At 42.8% G+C, this 20,107-nt stretch overlaps 1 protein-coding gene across 5 annotated transcripts in view; it reads right to left on the bottom strand.

The window, feature by feature from the left end:
* Positions 1-1,321: 1,321 nt before the first annotated feature.
* LOC109568646 (RP1 axonemal microtubule associated) overlaps positions 1,322-20,107 on the bottom strand; it is a 211,437-nt gene continuing 192,651 nt past the window's right edge. For 3 of the 5 annotated variants that reach the window (XM_070802550.1, XM_070802545.1, XM_070802546.1), the window contains 2 exons: positions 11,017-11,227; positions 1,322-3,041 (listed from right to left, as the gene is read on the bottom strand). In XM_070802550.1, coding sequence (XP_070658651.1) covers position 3,041; positions 11,017-11,227 — 212 coding nt within the window. In that variant the 3' untranslated portion in view covers positions 1,322-3,040. The remainder of the gene's footprint in view (positions 3,042-11,016; positions 11,228-20,107) is intronic. The other 2 variants (XM_070802549.1, XM_070802548.1) reach the window with 2 other exon arrangements.

Below are 20,107 nucleotides of genomic sequence, written 5' to 3'. Positions count from 1 at the left end.
GACACTGCCTGCAATGCAGGAGACACAGGTTTGATCCCTGGGTTGGGAAGATTCCCTGGAAGAGGGAATGGCAACCCACTCCAGTATTCTTGCCTGGAGAATCCCCTGGATAGAGGAGCCTAGCAGGCTACAGTTCATGGGTTCACAAAGAGTCAGACACAATTTAGTGACTAGACCATCACCACCAAATGTATTTATTATTGCAGAATAGATATAAATTTATTGGCATTAACAAGAGGGTTTAGTATAGTGGTTAGCTATAAGAGGTACCCAGAAGGCATTGACAAGTTAGAAAAGTCAATCCAGCAAAGTACATTAAAGATATTATCTCATGACCTGCTGCTGCTGCTAAGTCGCTTCAGTCGTGTCCGACTCTGTGCGACCCCAGAGACGGCAGCCCACCAGGCTCCCCATCCCTGGGATTCTCCAGGCAAGAACAGCGGAGTGGGTTGCCATTTCCTTCTCCAATGCAGGAAAGTGAAAAGTGAAAGTGAAGTCGTTCAGTCATATCCGACTCTTAGCGACCCCATGGACTGCAGCCTACCAGGCTCCTCTGTCCATGGGATTTTCCAGGCAAGAGTACTGGAGTGGGTTGCCATTGCCTTCTCTGATCTCATGACCTAGTCCAATCTAACTCAGAAACGCAATTTTGCCATGGCAATGATTTCACCTATAGAATTATAAATATTTGCATTTATAAGCTGTCTAGGCTTGGGAGACATGTCTTTAGGTAATTGTGGGAGTTTACTAAATGTGGCACAGAGTTAGTGATGGTACATCATCATATTTATTATTAATCACCCCAAAACGAGCTTAACTCAGCTGATCCCTCGTTTTACTTTCCTGCTACTATCACACTGAAATAGCTTCTTGGTCTACTTTCTTCCTACTGCAGCAGCATAAAAAGGCATGAATTACATAAATGTGCCTCATATGCTTTCAAAATCCAAGACTCATTGTTGAGTTTGCTCCTCAACACTTAACCACAACGTAGCCCTGCCTCGTCAGATTAGGCTACTTAACTTCTCAAGGTCTTTTCATACCATAAATTAGCTTATTCATATAACTCTAAGTCTATTAATGAATTTCTAAGAATTATATTGAAATGGAGCAGAGACCCCACTTTTGGTAACCCAAGGCATATTAAAGATCAAATTCTTTAATATTCTTCAGAATTTAAAAATGAAATAAAATAAAAGAAGATCGTTCACAAATAATTAAGGTGTCTCACAAACTAAGGTCTGTTATTAATCCACATTTGTGTTATAAAAAAACAAAGACATTTTAATGAGGCCAGAAGAATAAACGGAAACCACTGAAATAATAACCAAAAAAAAATCTTACAATAGTTTATTTTAATCAAAATTACACTGATAAACTCTATCTACCAAACTCCTAGGTAACCACCATTACTATATAATGTAACTTCACTATATTTGGTATCACTTATATTGATACTTTGGACACCTGATGGGAGGAGTCAGCGCATTGGAAAAGATACTGATGTTGGGAAAGACTGAGGGCAAGAGGAAAAGCAGGCAGCAGAGGATGAGATGGTTAGATTGCATCACCAATTCAATGGACATGAGTTTGAGCTCACTCCAGGAGATGGTGGAGGACAGAGGAGTCTGGCATGCTGCAGTCCACGGGGTCGCAAAGAGTCAGACATGATTTAGCAACTGAACAATAAAAACAATATTGGTTACATGGCTAATATTATTAACAAAAGAATTCCAACATTTTCATCCTTAATTGAGGTCTTCAGCTTTAAAACTATTAGCTTTTATTATTCTTATATGCCTTGCCAAGTTCTGGAATTAATGGATAATTTTTCACTTAGAATGTCATTCCAAGCTTTATTGCTTAAAGGTTTATTGTAAGACACAAACCTTTTAAGACTCCTTAAAATTACTAAAAGATTTCAGTACATTAGTAAAATTCTGTTTATATTAATACACATAAAGCCTTTCCTCTGTAAATAACTAAAAAACAAAAAGTAAAATATAAGCCAAAATGAAGTTTCTAATATTAATAAAGATAATTATCAGCTTGAATGTCATGTCTTCATCTCAGTGGCCATCCTGGTCAATATAGGATTTCATGAATACAACAATGTCAGCATTAAACCCTGCCTAGTTTCAAATTATCATACACAGTACAAACACTTTTGAAAACATAGAGGTTTGATGACTTGACATGCATATTAAGGAATATGTATTTACCGACCCCACTTGGATCACCTTTAAAATGTAAACATGTTAATAACAATCACAGGTTGATTTGAAGAAGATCTAATAGAAAAAGCTAAACTCAAAAGACTTAAAAATAAAACTGAGAAATCAGTATGCAAAGTTAGTGGTAAAAAAAAGAGTATAATTAATAGAAATTAACCCTTTGAAAAATAATTATTTTCCCATATATTTAAATTATTGAAGGGAAAAAGCATCTGTGGCTAATGTGGCTTTTGTTAGTTTATAAATCAGACCATGACTTAATACCTGTTTCTACAATCATTTTAAGTGTTTTTTAGTCAATAGTTTAAACTCAGAATATACTAAAAATTGTTTGAGGTAGGTAATCTTGGAACAGAAATAAATTATTTCCAGATGATTAAATAGACAAAAAGTGGCAACAGCATTTGCCATTTGCTTCTTGTATTTCAGGTTGATGATTTATTTGTATTTCTGCAAAAATAAAAGTGAAGTGCAGTTAATAATAGATCTGTTTAATGACATTATAAGTGATAGGAAAAAAAAGTGTGACTTTAACTCTTAAATGGAAGCAAATCCTTGGGTTGATTGTTAACTCACAGGAGTGCCTGTGCATTGCCCAGACACACCTTACACACTCTTCTGTGTATAATTTGATGTGAAACATAAGCTGTGGAAGGGAATGCTCTGGGGACACCTGGGAGTGTCCTTGATGTCCGTTGTACCAAAGTCAGCTTGTACTTTCTTCTACTGCAGCTGTCATTGATCCTCACCTTGAAGACCAAGTCAATCTCTGCATGGATTATGCCCTGAGACATAAATGGAAGCCATCTGAGGGAAAGAAAAAAGAGAGAGCAGAAAGGAGATAAAATTATTATTTTTTCTCTATGTTTACAATGAGTTTGATTCTGCATTGATGTTGAAAGTTAAAAGGTAACTATAGAAAGAGCTTTTTATAAAGTCAAGCACAGTTCAATCTACCATTTACTCATACCTGTGGGAAATGACACCATCACTGTGGCTTGAAGAATAAAGCACCGCTAGACCTGTGGCTCCAGAGAAGGCAAAGGCAGCCCACTCCAGTACTCTTGCCTGGAAAATCCCATGGACGGAGGAGCCTGGTAAGCTGCAGTCCATGGGGTCGCTAAGAGTCGGACACGACTGAGCGACTTCACTTTCACTTTTCACTTTCATGCATTGGAGAAGGAAATGGCAACCCATTCCAGTGTTCTTGCCTGGAGAATCCCAGGGACAGGGGAGCCTGGTGGGCTGCTGTCTCTGGGGTCGCACAGAGTCGGACACGACTGAAGCGACTTAGCAGTAGCAGCAGCAGACCTGCGGCTCGGTCCTGCCCACCGCCCACCACGGTCACTGCTCAGGATGGGCTGTGACGGGGCCAAAAGCAGCCAAAAACCCTGAGCCTGATGCCTGGCGGGGCCAGAGGGTGGCTGCCCTGTGGTCCAAGGGTATCTGGCACAGAAAGGTAGGTGCCACCATTTCAGTACATCCTGAGGGTGGGCCTCTGTCTTGCTTTCACATAGCTTCCTTTAGTAGCTTTCCCTCAGCGTCTCCAAAAAGAATCACATTACCTTAAAATTCAGGGCTAATATCCCCCCTTGGGAAATGTGCCTGTGGGGAGTAGGAGCTGGTCCTGGCCACATCCCTCTAAACCAGCCCAGCCTCCGAGTTAGAAACAGCTTGTGCAGAAGAAGGCTAGGCTCAGAGACCCAGTTCCACCACTTTCTGGCCTTGTGAGCTCAGTTTCCTTGACGAGATCACCTGCCTCAAGGTGTGGGGAGGCGGACACACTGATGTCTTACTAAGCGGTACATAAACATTACTATTATCCCGTAAGAACCACTGTTACAGTTATGCCACGCTTCTTCCATCCATCCTCCCAGGCAGTAGACACTCAGAAAGAGTCTTCTGTGTGCCAGGCTCCTTGCTGAGTGCTGCAGAAGGACAGGAGAGATGGGGCACCTGAGCTGAAGGAGTTCTCAGTGTCAAAGAAGAAACCAATGTGCAAAGACGTAACTGTGCAAAGTCACAGGTGATGCGAGAGATGCTTACAGGTGTTACCGGAGCCGGAGGGGAGACTGACTGACTCTGAGTGGCCAGAACTGGCAAGTACAAAGAATGAAGAACAAAAACCTTTCAGCAAAGAAGTGCTGACTGGGCTGACAGTTGGTCAGTGAGCAGACGCCTGATGGGCAGCAAGAGGTTGGGACGGCACCATGGGGAGAGAGAGTGGTAGTGGCCGAGACATACAGAGCAGATGCCACAGGGCTGGGGCACAAGGCGCTGCTGGGAAACACACGGCAGGGTGGATGGCGGGGTGCTCTGTCCGGGGGTCACTAAGTTGGGGTCAGGGAGTCCTTCAATCTGAGAATGCTTAGGAATTCAGAGGCCAAGCTGTGGGACTGACTTGACCACAGTGGCCTTGAAATCACTGGAGGATGCTAACAGGTGGGGCTGAAGGGGACCTGTGGACACACACCTGCTGCCCAGCTGTCAGCACCGCTCCTCTCTGCACCTTCAAAGGCGGGGAGAGGCCGCTTTCCTTCTGACCCTCAGCTCACGGTATTCTTTCTCTTCCTCCTCTAGAGTCTAACAACATATCATTTACTTTATGCATTTATTGAGGCTTTAGTTATCCTATCTTTCTTGTTTTGGCTTAGGTATCCATCCAGTATTCTTGCTTGGAGAATCCCACGGACAAAGGAGCCTGGGGCGGGGTGGGGGCTACAGTCTAGGGGGTTGCAAAGTGTTGGACATGACCGAGCATGCACACGTGGCATCAGAGAGAATCCATCTTTGCAGCCAAATGACTGTCTCCACAGCTTCCTTCATAGGCCAGGACCAGGCCAGCTTCATGTGCATTGGAATTCCACCTGGAGTCAGACCGCCTGGCTCCCACACTGACATGTGAACCACATTCTTGACCTCTAAGCCTCAGTTTCCCCATTTGTAAATTATAGATAATGATCGTACCTACACCATTAAGGATGCAGGATTAAACACACATATTCAAGTATATCATCTGATGTGTGCCAACATGTGATAAATGGTCAGCAAATATGAGTTGCTGTTATATTCTTATACTATATATGCTATACTATAATATATACTAGAGTATATATTATATACACTATATAAGCTCACTCACTCGCTCAGTAACTTCAGTGGTGTCCAACTCTTTGTGACCCCAAGGACTGTAGCCCGCCAGGCTCCTCTGCCCATGGAATTCTCCAGGCAAGAATACTGGAATGGGTTGCCATGCCCTCCTCCAGGGGATCTCCCCAACCCAGGAATCAAACCCACCATCTCTTGTGTCTCCAGCATTGGCAGGTGGGATCTTTACCACTAGCGCCACCTGAGAAGCCCTATATAAGTATGCACTGTATATATTATATTATACATTATATATATTATATTTTACATATATACATATTACATATATATTATATATATTATACATTATATTATAAATATATATACTTATACTATATATATGCTATTAAAGTATATTACACTATTATACTCTCTCATTGCCAAATACAGTAATTCAGGCGATGGCCCTCTCCCACCCAGGCCCCTCTTTTCAGAAGAAACAACCCTTGGAGAGCAAGGTTTATACCAAATGACCTGCCTCTCATCCTAGCCAATTGGAGGACAGATTAGTTCATCAGGTGTTCTCTCTAAATATTTTGACCTCAGTTACAGAAACGGTGATCTGAGAATGCCGCCCCAGGAGGCATCACAGTGCCCATACTGTTAAGGCTGATTGGTGTTCCGGAACCCAAGGTGACTGCAACCCAAAGAGATGGGTGAGAAGAACATTCCAGAAGCAGCTCATCCAGAGACAAGACAGCAGGCTTTCAGTGAAGTGACACCTTGACAATCCAGAGAGCATGACTGGCTGTCTGCTGGCTTTCCAGCTTACCAAGTCCAGCTTTATTTCCTGAAGCTGGGTTCCATGAGAGGTACCTTCAAAATTGCCATTTCTAAAATGAGCTTTAATGAATTTCTCATCCTTGCAACCAAACCTGAGTTTACTGACTGACCAATTAATATTTTAAAAAATCATACTCTAGTCTTGTGTAGTCCACTTACGGGAAGTTTCTACTGTGATTTTTTTTTTTTTCTTCAGAAACTGCTGGACTAAAACAAGCTCTGAAGCTAAGCAGAGTTGGGCCTGGTTAGTACTTGGATGGAAAACAAACTCTGACTCTGAAAGCCACAGAGACCTCTGAGCATTAGATGCCTACTAAAAATAACTCCCTTAGCCAGCTCCAGGTTTAGATTCTTAAAGGCTTGAAATCACCAAAACTATTCGGTTTTTTTTAGTGATTTTTTTTTTTTTTTTTTAGAGTTTATTTTTGGCTGTTCTGGGTCTTCATTGCTGGCTTTTCTCTAGTTGTGGCAAGCAGGGGCTACTCTCTAATTGCAGTGCACAAGCTTCTCACTGCGGTGGCTTATTTTATTGTGGAGCATGGAGTCTCGGGTGCATGGGCTTCAATAGTTCTAGCTCGCGGGCTCCAGACCACAGGCTCAGTAGTTGCGGCGCCCAGACTTAGATGCTCCGTGGCATGTGGGGAACCCATGCCTCCATTGGCAGGCAGATTCTTCATCACTGAGCCACCAAGGAAGCCCAAAAGTGTTAACTCTTAATTCCCTTCAGTGGCTATCATTTCTATGAATTTTTTAAAAAGATAGTTGTATTTTTACAAAGAGCCATCAGCTCTTTCCTCATGTATCATTTCTAGTGAACAGGACAGGACAGATTTTAGTCACTAGATGAGAACTGTTTGCAGGACATGAGTGTTCCCTTCTGCATGTGCTTCTATCTTCCTGCCTGGGCACCTTTCTAGCCCATCCTTCAGTTTCTACCCCATCAACTCCTGCAGAAGGAGCTGAGCAATTAGCCAAGGCCAGTTGTTGAGAACCGAGAACCACGTTTCACATCAGGACTCGAACATCCCCCCGAAGTCAGTGAACAGACGGGAGTATTGGAGCAGTGAGCCTGGAGGGGAGAACCGTGATGTCAAAGGCGTGGAACTAAAAGCAAACAGCAGGCGCTTGCTTGCCCAAGCACACCATACCCATTACGCAGCCACAGCAGAAGCTCACTTCAACACTGCTCCCATCACCAGGGAACTCCCTTTCACTGGGACAACTAGGAGACACAAACAAAATTTTTCTCGCCTTTTATGATTCAAGTCAACAAGCCATGGAAATCTGTGTGCCCTAAGACACGTGGGCTGTTTTGGGTAGGGCAGGAGCGTGAGAAAATGGTAGAGATTAGATAGTGTCTGAGATACATTTTGGATATGGCAACCACTCATTCACACGGGAAATGGCAGAAGGAACATAAATGCTTGTAAGAAGGCTGTCTCCACGCCAATCCGAGAGATGAGCAGAACTTCTGCCTGTGCCTCATTCTGTCAGTTTCCACCATCGCCACTTGTCACTTTCGTACCAAGAACTGGCTCAAACTGACAAAGAGAGCCCGGGAGCCAGCAGCAGCACAAATACATGCTCAGAATAGCAAGATATGATTAACAGTGGCCTCGTTTGGGGAAAAAAAAAATCAGTAGAGTTAAATGATTGCTCACTGTCTCATGATAATTTTTATTATTTTCTCTCCCCTACAAAATAGTATTTTATATTTCTGTACCTTATCAAAATTTTAACCTCCTTTCTTATCCATGTTATTCATTATTCCCCCCCTCTTTTCCAGAAAGGGAAAATGAAATCATTTGTACATGGGCTGAGCACTGAAGAATTGATGCTTTTGAACTGTGGTGCTGGAGAAGACTCTTGAGAGTCCCTTCTGCAAGGAAATCAAACCAGTCAATCCTAAAGGAAATCAATCCTGAATACTCATTGGAAAGACTGATGCTGAAGTTGAAGCTCCAATACTTTGGTCACCTGATGCAAAGAGCCAACTCATTGGAAAAGACCCTGATGCTGGGAAAGATTGAGGGCAGGAGGAGAAGGGGGCCAAAGAGCATGAGATGGCTGAATGCCATCACCAACTCAATGGACATGAATCTGAGCAAACTCTGGGAGGTAGTGAAGCACAGAGAAACCTGGGGTTCTGCATTCCATGAGGTTGTAGAGTTGGACACTGGCTGAGTGACTGAACAACAACAACATGGGCTGAACTAGTTTGAAAGCAAAGAATACATAAACAATTTTTAATGACACGTCTGAGGACTCATTAGGTGACCTGTGAGGTTTCTTCCAACCTGGGATTCCACTGTGATTTCCATTAGTTCCTCCCTCTCTTCCTGCTACTCCCTCCTTCCTTCCACTTTTACAACTGGCTGAGTCCCTACTTGGTGTAAGAATCCATGTTGAAGAATAAAAACAAATGCGTGTGACCCCGCTCTTAGGATGGTTATCATCTAGCATGTGAGGCAAACGGTTCACAAGGATGGTGGCCACTGGCAGGTGTCAGCACCATGTGGAAGTCTGAGTAAAGGCTGGAGAACTTTCCAGAGATGAGCTCCCCTCTGATTGGACAAGGGGAGAAAGCTTTGTGGCATGGGCAGCACTTCACCCTGGGTGTCGAAGGGTATTTCAATAAGCAGTGTGTGTGTATGTGTGTGTGTGTGTGTGTGTGTTCATGTGCACACTCAGGCATATCTGACTCTCCTCGCAACCCCATGGACTGTTGCCCACCAGGCTTCTCTGCCTGTGGGATTTCCCAGGCAAGCATACTGGAATGGATTGCTATTTCCTTCTCCAGGGGATATTCCTGACCCAGGGATTGAACCCTGTGTCTTCTGCCTCTCCGGCACTGCAGGCAGACCCTCTACCACTAAGCTACCAGGAAAGTCAAGACATAGTTAAACCTTTTAGGTCCTGTGCTCTAATCTCCAGCCCCTTCTTTCATGTGATTTCCCACAATACTTAGGGTGTCTTGATGAGCACATGCCCTTAGGCTCAGGTGAACACACACACAATTCTAACTTATTCTATTTCCGGAAACATGGAGGATGCTGAACAGAAAAACAGAAAAACAATGGATCTGAACTTGAGAAAAGTCTTCTGAGAGCTGGAAGAGGTAGGCTAGATGTAAACACAGAAACGTGACCCAGAAGTAGCGGGTTAGTGTCATGTGCTTTGGTAAAGGTTTACTGAACCCAGCCGCAGGCTGGAGGGCAGGTTCCAGGCAGAGGGGACAGCCCTCTTCTTAGCTCACAGTAAAGACACTGGTGAGAGCCCGAGAGGCTCCAGGCAGTGCTTCGGAGCTGAGAAGGGCATGGGGCGGCCAGGGAGCAGAGAGAAGCCGAGTCTGCAGCCTCCTGACCTGTCAGCCGCCCCAATCTGTGGCCCCAGCAGCTCCTGCTGCAGGACAGAGAGTTGACTAGAGACAGTCCTGAAGGTGGGGTGGGGCCTTCCTTTCCGCTCTGTCCACACGCTAGCCTCATGGGCCTGCAGGGAGGTGAGCTACCTTCATGGAACAGCAGACCCCCTATCGCACAGTCAGCAAGATGGCCTTGAGCGTCAGGAAACCGGCAGCCTGGGCTGGAGCAGTGCTGGCATTCCAGCTGCGGACAGCACCCAGGACCTGCTGACACTGTGCTGTCCAGAGTGGACACCTTCCGGAGTCTGCTTTCCTTCCACTTTTACACAAAGGAAATGATCTCAACCGTTCTCAAAAAAAAAAAAAAGGCCTCCTGCTAGAAATGAGGCTGGAACACTTACAAGCGTTGGCTGCAGCCTCAGCCTGGAAAGCCCGCTGGGGCTGCCTGTCCTCAGTCCTTAGGGTAAAATGCCTCAGGGTCTCCTCCCTCCACCGCCCCATGATTTGGTTTTATGAGGACAGAGCTAGTTGTGCTGCTCTGCCCTGACAAGTCCAGTTAGGTAGTTGTTTTAAAATGTCATTTATTTGTATTTAACTTTTCAGTTTCTGCATCCATAAATCCCTTCCTATTTAGAATCGCCCAGGGTAGACCTTTATTTCCAATAACCTGTTTGCACGAGCTCTTGTCAAGGCCACTTCCCAAACCCGCCAGGAGGAATGGAAGGTGACACTGAGAGCTTCCTCGATTGGAGGCTGAAAAACTTTGCTGCTGCTAACTGTCTGCGGACCTAGACCCTCCGCGGTAAAGTGGGTTCATGCAAATATTCATAAAAGACATCATTTCTATTAAGAAGTAACTGCTGGTTTTTTAAAAATTATTTCATTATTAAAAGTCTACACACATGCACAGGCACATGTCCAAAAACACTACAAGTTTGATGATAAACAGAAAAGTCTAGAGATCCCAAATTTAATGCTAATAAATTTGCAGTGGATAGTACTCCACTCAAATAGTATATGAACTAAAGGTGCCTCCCAAGTTCACGTCCACATAGAACCTCAGGATGTGACCACATCGCACGGAAAGAGGCACTCGGCAGATGTAACTGATTAAGATGAGGTCAGACTGGAGCAAGGCCAGCCAGCCCTCTGCTCTAGGGTCCTCATCAGAAGAGAAGGAGCGACACAGAGACACAGAGATAAACAGGAAACAGCCTGTGATGACAGAGGCAGAGACTGGAGCTACTCAAACCTGGGGGCACCACAGGCTTTGAGCAGCATCTGACCAGCCAAGACACTAGAAGAGACGAGAAAGAGCGACCCCGAGATGTCAGGGCTCTGATGACCTGCATTTCAGACTTACAGCCTCCAGACATATGAGAGAATACAGTTCTGCTGCTTCAAGCCACCAAGTCTGCAAAATACCAAGTCTATAATTTGTTACAGCATTCACTGGAAACTAATACAAATAGTGAAGAAAACTCTACCTACCACGTGTGTGTACTCAGTAATGTCCAACTCTTTGCGAATCTATGGACTGTAGTCTGGCCAGGGTCCTCTGTCCATGAGACTCTCCAGGCAAGAATACTACAGTGGGTTGTCATTTCCTCCTCCAGGGATCTTCCCAACTCAGGGGTCGAACTTGTGTCTCCTGCATCTCCAGCATTGGCAGGTGGAGTCTTTACCACTGAGTCACCTATCACTATAGTAAAGAAGAATATTTACTTCAATTCATAATCAGTTGAATGTTTACCTGATGCAGATGCAAATTTTGCTTGCTCCAAACCTCAAGCAGCCAACTCTTATGTGTGAACAGTAGAAATTCAGTGCCGTATACTCTATCTATGGGCTTCCCAGGTGGCTCAGTGGTAAAGAATCCACCTGTGATGCAGAAGATGTGGGTTCGATCCCTGGGTCAGGAAGATCCCCTGGAGAAGGAAATGGCAAGCCACTCCAGTATTCTTGCCTGGGAAATCCCATGGACAGAGGAGCCTGGCGGGCTACAGTCCATGGGGTCACAAAGAGTCAGACACGACTGAGTGACTGAGAACACACTCTATATTTATGCACAAAAGGCAGAAAAATGAAGTGTTCAGGTATAGAAATAAAATACAGCCATAAGGATGTGGGTGTTCAACTGAGAAGATGCACATTCCCGCAGGAGGTGTCTGTGTCCTCCCCATCGCTGGGTTTTGTGTTTCAGCCACGCCTCTTCCCACTTAACTCATGAAAGGAACCAACACCTGGTGAGCTTTCTCTCTGCCCTGGTTCAGCCTTGCTGTATATTCTTTTCCACGAGGAAGCATCAAGAAGCATGGGATTTCTTCCCTTTGCCCTCTGATGTGCACTCTGAGCGCCTCTGCTGTGTGCACCCCAGCACCCGTGCCCACCATGAGCACCAGCAGCCCAGAATGGCCACGCCCAACCCCCAGGTCTGCAGGGCAGCTACCTTTCGCCGGGGAAGGTGCATGAGGATGCCACCCCAGCTCCCTGACACCACCTTTTTGCAGAACCAGCACTGAGACTTGTCACCGGCCTCACAGAGTAACAGCACCTTCTGCAGTTTCCCCAGCAACACTGCTTCCATGAGAAATGTATGGATCTGGGGCGGAGATAGAGAAGACCCCACAGGGAGCTCCTGAGTCCAGCACGAGACCCTGAGGGCAATGACAATAGTCCGAGGGTGGCCCAGCAGCTGGGCACTGCCTCAGAGATAAGGCTGCTGCAGTTAGCATCAGAAGGGGGTAATGAGGAGAGCAAGACAAGCAAATTACTTTTTGATCCATTAAAAACGTATTTGTGGTTCTGCTTCTTTCTCTCCTGGAGTTTTATTTTATCCACTGGAGTCATGTCCAGGGTAACAAATACACAAACCTTGACACGAAGGCCTCCAACCTGTGGCTCTTCTTACATTCCTGCCCCGGGAGCAGCCTGTTAGGTGGTCAGGTTGGTGGCCTGATAGCACGTTTACTTTCCGTGAACGCTGACTTTCCTTGAGGCACAAGGGACCAATCCCTCTTCTGCACCCCCGCCCCTCATTCTCTCTCTCCTGTACACCCTCTCCTGCGGCTTCTTCTGTAAACCATGTGAAGCACATTCCTGTGTTTGCTGTGGATAAGCATCTTGGAACCTTCATCCCTAAACAGAACCACTTTTTCATGTCAGAATCTCACTGAGGTTTCCAGAGACGCAGGACTTGAAGTAGGTGCTAAAAAGGAACAGAGAAACGTTCCTACTTGTCACTTCCTCTCACGTTCCTGCTGAGAACAACCACCTGAAGATCATCTGAGGGAGGGTCAGGAATTTACTTACTTCTGGGACATTCCCAGAACTGACAGTTGCCTATTAACTACGGTTCAGCTGCTTGGTGTAAAGGGCAGATCCAGCATTGCTGTAGGTCCTTGTGGCACAGGTCGTCCTAACAGCTGTCTGCACGGTTGCTGTTGTTCAGTCACTCAGTTGTGTCCAACTCTGCAACCCCATGGACTGTAGCATGCCTGGCTTCCCTGTCCTTCACTATCTCCTGGAGTTTGCTCAAACTCTTGTCCATCCAGTCAGTGATGCTATCTAACCATCTCATCCTCTGTCGCTCCCTTCTCCTCCTGCCCTCAATCTTTCCCAGCATCAGGGTCTTTTCCAATGAGTCAGCTCTTCACATCAGGTGGCCAAAGTATTAGAGCTTTGGCTTCAGCATCAGTCCTTCCAATGAATACTCAAGATTGATTTCCTTTAGGATTGACTAGTTAGGCATTCATTTTTAAAAGTTGCTTCTTCTTTACCATCCTGGGTAATCTCTGTCATTATAACAGTAGGCATTTTTTTCCCTTCAATTATAATAATAATCACCATTTATTAGCTCCTACTATACAGTAGGTTCTGTGTTGAGTGCTTCATATTTATTTCTCACCCCATAAACTAAATCAAATTATGATGTCTGTTTTAAGATAAGAAAAAGAGGCAGAGGTTAACTAACATGCCCAGATCATGCAATAAGGAAACCGTGTATGTCACACTCTGAAGCCCTGGAGCTTGAACACACCAGAAAGGCACTGGGTGCCTCTATACACAGTTCCCCAGACACAAGGCCTTTCACTCTGTGCCAAGCACTGTCCTAAACACTGAACCTGCATCATCACATCACCTTGCTCACCCCTAACACCATCCTAAAAGGCACTGAGCCCAATTAAATGGGTGGACAGACTGGAACTCAGAGTTTAAGGCATCGACCCGGAGTCCACAGGCAGCAACCAAGAACTAAACTTGAAACTCAGGCAGGCAAGCATGCACCCTATGCAGTCCACTGGATGGACTGTCAAAGGCTACTGACCCAGGAAAGATCACCAGTCAGTCAAACATAATTTACAACCTGACCTTCAACACCCAAATGCTGGAGATGAGAAAAGGACTGTTCTTCTCAAACCATCCAGAACCTCAGAAACCCACTTGGAACTTCTTCAGACCTGAGACAGCAGTGCAATCAGATCTCTAGTGAGGAAAACCCCACAGCATGTATGTGAGCCCTAGAACAACCCATGATCTAGGTCAGTAGAAGATGCTTTAAGAGGCTAATCATTTACTCAGTACCTAAGATCTTCCCTGGTGGCTCAGACGGTAAAGCGTCAGCCTACAATGCGGGAGACCTGGGTTCGATCCCTGGGATGGGAAGATCCCCTGTAGAAGGAAATTGCAAACCACTCCAGAACTCTTCCCTGAAAAACCCCATTGTCAGAGGAGCCTGGTAAGCTACAGTCCATGAGGTCGCAAAGAGTCGGACATGACTGAGCAACTTCACTTTCACTTTAGCCATTGAAAAGGATTGTCTTTACTCAATTCAAGAAAATGTTATGTAGTTCCTACTATTTTTCTGGGCACAGTGTTAGGTTCATGGCTCTCTAAGTATTAACAGAGGAGAAGAAAAATCTGAAAAATAATAAGAATCTGACCTTGGAGATACACACTGACTATTGAGAAGGGCAGATATAGAGGTATTTAATTTCAAACAAGCAGACACACTAATGGAAAACAAAAGAAAAACTATGAAGTGGCAAAGTAGCAGAAAGGAGGGAGTGTTTGACTATGGAGGGGAGGCAGGGAGGTGTCACAGAGGGAACCGCATGCTGGGTTTACAAGGAGGAGTTAGAATTTTGCAGAAAGAAGAAGGGACGATCTTTCCCGGTGAAGGGAATAGCTCAACCAAACACGCAAGGCTTGAAGCAGCGGGCACAATGGAAGGACCACATGTGGTGATGTGTTGACCATGACGTCACAGAGGTGTCACGTGAGATGAAGGGAGACGGAGACAGTGAGATGGTGGAGGGCACTGGGTAGGTGGAGAAGGAGTGGGCACAGCACTGTGCAGGCACCGTTTGCTAAAGTCTGGGGGCAAGATGGTTGGCACACTAAAAACATCAGTCTGAAAGGGGTGAGCCATACGGAGCAGGGAGAGATTTGGGTGGGAAGGCCAGTGAGCAGAAAACAGTAAACAGATGAACAAACCTTGGAGCAGGGTCAAGACATTATGGTTACTTGGTTTCAGATTTTGGGGTATGAACACACAATTATGTACATGTGCTTCTGTGTGTCTATGTTGAGCTTGTTTGTTTGACTTAATCTGCAAACGAGTTGCAAATCTTCAAATCCTCTTCTTCCTGCTCTCACATTTTCACAAACATGAAGTATTTGCACAAACATAACATATTGTCAGAGTGCACTCATATTACAAAAACTGATGACTTAATATGGTATAATCTATAATACAGAACAATGTATCAAAGTTTCTGCTGTTATCAATTAAATATGAATTCAATCTAATGCCCTGATCTTTTGGAAATGAACCAAAGTCCATTAGTCTCAGACCATAAATTTATCCATTTGAGAAATATAAAAGCACTCGCTTTTGTTGACTAGAAGTTTAAAATATTCTAAGCTGGAAGAACATTTGATGGGGTCTCTGGATTAGCTGGCAGGCTCCTTCAAGGTGTTTCTGAATAAAATCTATAGTCCTAAACAAACAAAATTAGGCAGATATTGGCATTATTTGAAACTGAGTAATGCATATATGAGTATTCATTACTTGATCCCCTCTACTTTTACATGTTTGAAATTTTCCATAATGAAAAATATCCTTTTAAAAACAGTACTTCTTCCTTGAACTCTACTTACCCTAATAAAATGAACACAAAAATTCAACTTAGCCCTGAAGGAAAAAGCTGCAAATTTAATAGCACTGCGCCTCTGTTTACCACTACAAAAGTATCATTTATTGTATATGTGTGGTATTATAAGTTCTAAATCTCTGTCTTCCTTCCATGTAGATAAAAGTAGCTCTATTTTTCTTTTTTAATAGATGAGCATTTAAAATACAGAGGATAGTCTTATTTTACCTGTAATACCTAATTTCCCAAACTATGAAAATCTGGCCCCATTCTGGACGCTCACTGACAAACATAATCTCATTCTTAATCTCAGCCGTTAGTTGTTTCTGATGTCTTTCAAAGTATGAAATAAGTTTTCTGAAGTGTTTTTCAACTAACATGATTTTAATATCAGTGGCTAATGTGACCCAAATCTATATAGCATGACAGCTAAATTGCAAAACTAGGAGGAAGATATTTCTTGTGCCAAACAACTTTTTTTTTTAACTTTATAATATTGTATTGGTTTTCCCATATATCAACATGAATCCGCCACAGGTATACACGTGTTCCCCATCCTGAACCCACCTCCCTCCTCCCTCCCCGTACCATCCCTCTGGGTTGTCCCAGTGCACCAGCCCCAAGCATCTAGTATCGTGCATCGAACCTGGACTGGCGACTCGTTTCATATATGATATTACATATGTTTCAATGCCATTCTCCCAAATCATCCCACCCTCTCCCTCTCCCACAGAGTCCAAAAGACTGTTCTATACATCAGTGTCTCTTTTGCTGTCTCGTATACAGGGTTATCGTTACCATCTTTCTAAATTCCATATATATGCGTTAGTATACTGTATTGGTGTTTTTCTTTCTGGCTTACTTCACTCTGTATAATAGGCTCCATTTTCATCCACTTCATTAGAACTGATTCAAATGTATTCTTTTTAATAGCTGAGTAATACTCCATTGTGTATACGTACCACAGCTTTCTTATCCATTAATCTGTTGATGGATATCTAGGTTGCTTCCATGTCCTGGCTATTATAAACAGTGCTGCGATGGACATCGGGGTACATGTGTCTCTTTCCTTTCTGGTTTCCTTAGTGTGTATGCCCAGCAGTGGGATTGCTGGGTCAAAAGGCAGTTCTATTTCCAGTTTTTTAAGGAGTCTCCACACTGTTCTCCATAGTGGCTGTACTAGTTTGCATTCCCACCAACAGTGTAAGAGGGTTCCCTTTTCTCCACACCCTCTCCAGCATTTATTGCTTGTAGACTTTTGGATCACAGCCATTCTGACTGGCGTGAAATGGTACCTCATAGTGGTTTTGATTTGCATTTCTCTGATAATGAGTGATGTTGAGCATCTTTTCATGTGTTTGTTAGCCATCTGTATGTCTTCTTTGGAGAAATGTCTGTTTAGTTCTTTGGCCCATTTTTTGATTGGGTCATTTATTTTTCTGGAATTGAGCTGCAGGAGTTGCTTGTATATTTTTGAGATTAGTTGTTTGTCAGCTGCTTCATTTGCTATTATTTTCTCCCATTCTGAAGGCTGTCTTTTCACCTTGCTTAGAGTTTCCTTTGTTGTGCAGAAGCTTTTAAGTTTAATTAGGTCCCATTTCTTTATTTTTGCTTTTATTTTCAATATTCTGGGAGGTGGGTCATAGAGGATCCTGCTGTGATATATGTCGGAGAGTGTTTTGCCTATGTTCTCCTCTAGGAGTTTTATAGTTTCTGGTCTTACGTTTAGATCTTTAATCCATTTTGAGTTTATTTTTGTGTATGGTGTTAGAAAGTGTTCTAGTTTCATTCTTTTACAAGTGGTTGACCAGTTTTCCCAGCACCACTTGTTAAAGAGATTGTCTTTAATCCATTGTATATTCTTGCCTCCTTTGTCAAAGATACGGTGTCCATAGGTGCATGGATTTATCTCTGGGCTTTCTATTTTGTTCCATTGATCTATATTTCTGTCTTTGTGCCAGTACCCTACTGTCTTGATGACTGTGGCTTTGTAGTAGAGCCTGAAGTCAGGCAGGTTGATTCCTCCAGTTCCATTCTTCTTTCTCAAGATTGCTTTGACTATTTGAGGTTTTTTTGTATTTCCATACAAATTATGAAATTATTTGTTCTAGCTCTGTGAAGGATACCATTGGTAGCTTGATATATCTACCTAAAGAAACTAAAGACCTATATATAGAAAACTATAAAACACTGGTGAAAGAAATCAAAGAGGACACTAATAGATGGAGAAATATACCATATTCATGGATTAGAAGAATCAATATAGTGAAAATGAGTATACTACCCAAAGCAATTTATAGATTCAATGCAATCCCTATCAAACAACTTTTAACTACTGTCTGATGGAAGTAGAAAGAAGACCCCTAGAGAGAGTCATGATCTAATTACTCAGAAATGAATGGGAGTCTTTCAGGTAATACTCATGGAGGAAGAGATTTTTTTCCCAGCTAAGCCATAGATACTTAAAAAATCATTTCCAGTGCAACCAGAGAAGACAAAGTTTAAACAAGTGGGCACTTTGTAGATGGCATGTGTAGTAGGAGAGCTTTATCATCTGGATTTCCAGGATTCAATGTCTAAATCCAAAACTTGTGCCATGTCAGCATTTAGAATGGCTTCATACATTACACTCATCATGCTCACTCACTCAGTCGTGTCCAACTTTTGGCGACCCCATGGACTGTAGGCCACCAGGTTGCTCTCTCCATGGGATTTCCCAGGTAAGAATACTGGAGTGGGTTTTCATGCCCTCCTTCACAAGAAAAATAACACTCAGTCTTCTCTATCCATTTTGGCTCACTCTCCATTTCTACTGCATTACTATCAACCACAATAAAGAACTTGTAACTCTTTGTACAATGAATTAATGATTTAATCTTAATTCTGTGTCTGGCATGCCCTAGATATTGTCTTCATCTTATTTATCCATTTTAACCCCATGTTTTTGAGTAACTGCTCCATGCTTATCTGACTCACTAGATAAAAGGTCAGATGTTTTGTTTCAAGAAGTCAGATGTTTTGACTATCACTGTATGACCTTACATCTGTTTAGTTGGCACACAACACATATTTGATGATTTATTAAATGAAAGAATGATTTTTAAAGGTCTATACTTATCATGAAGCCTAATTTTATCACTTTTGAAAATAACTTGGCCTGCTCTGCCTCACTGTAAAACTTATTTTCAATCCTTAAAAACTTAACAGTAGCATTGATAAGGGATTAACATCCAAACTATTTAAAAAATAACTCAATAGCAAAACCCAAAGAATTCAATTTTTAAAAGGACAGGAACTAAAGAGACATTTTCCTAAGAATACATCCAAATGGTCAACAAGTACATGAAAAGATGTTCAACATCACTCATCAGCAGGGAACTACAAAATAAAACCGCAATGAGGTATTACCTCACACCTGTTAGAATGGCTATTATCAAAAAGACTAGAAATAACAAGTGCTGGTGAGGATATAGAGAAAAGAGAACAGTTGTGCACTGTTTGGGAGAATGTAAATTGGTACAGCTACTACCGAAAACAGTATGGAGGTTTCTCAAGAAGTTAAAAACAAAACTGCCATACAATCCAGTAATTCTACTTCTGGTTATTTACCCAAAGAAAATGAAAATGGTATCAAAGATATATGTGTATTCACATGTTTATTGCAGCCTTATTCATAATAACCAAGATGTGGAAACAACCTAAGTGCCCCCAAACAGATGTGTGGAGAATGGAAATGTATATAACACACAAATAATAATAATACATAGAAATTATTATTCAGCCATGAGAAAAAAGGAAATGCTGCCATTGCAGCAACACAGATGGACCCTGAAGACCCTGTGCTGAGTAAGACAAGTCAGAAAGAGACAAATATGATATCACTGTTACATGGAATCTTAAAAGAGCTCAGCTCATGAAAATAGAAAGTAAAATGGTGGTTACCAAGGACAGGAGTAGGGGGAGAATTAGGAGAGATATTTAAGGTACAAACTTGCAAATAAGACCTAGAGAACTCATGCACCTTGTAGTGATTACAGACAACAAGATTGTATGATAAACATCAAATTTATTGAGAGACTAGATCCTAATTACTCTCATCACAAAGAAATAAACATATAATGATAGAGGTGTTAGCTAATGTTACAATGGGAGTAGTATTGCAGTACATAAATGTATCAAAACAATAAGCTGTACACCTTAAAAAAATTAACAATGGTAACATTTTTAAATGTTTCTGCCAGAACAAATTTGCATAAAATATGTAGAAGATTTTTCTCTTAAGTATTTTGCTACTCACAAAAAAAAAAAAAAACTATTCCTAGAAATTTCAACTAGCATGCTATTTTCTTTTCTTTCTGTTTTTTTTTAAGCATGCTATTTTCAACCAAGGAAAATTTTACTTAATGTGGCCATTCCAGATTTAGGGG

The sequence above is a fragment of the Bos indicus genome, chromosome 14 (genome assembly GCF_029378745.1).
Source record: "Bos indicus isolate NIAB-ARS_2022 breed Sahiwal x Tharparkar chromosome 14, NIAB-ARS_B.indTharparkar_mat_pri_1.0, whole genome shotgun sequence".
Lineage (NCBI taxonomy): Eukaryota > Metazoa > Chordata > Mammalia > Artiodactyla > Bovidae > Bos > Bos indicus.
Note: the sequence above shows the minus strand (reverse complement) of the source record. Positions and strands in the feature narration are given on the sequence as shown.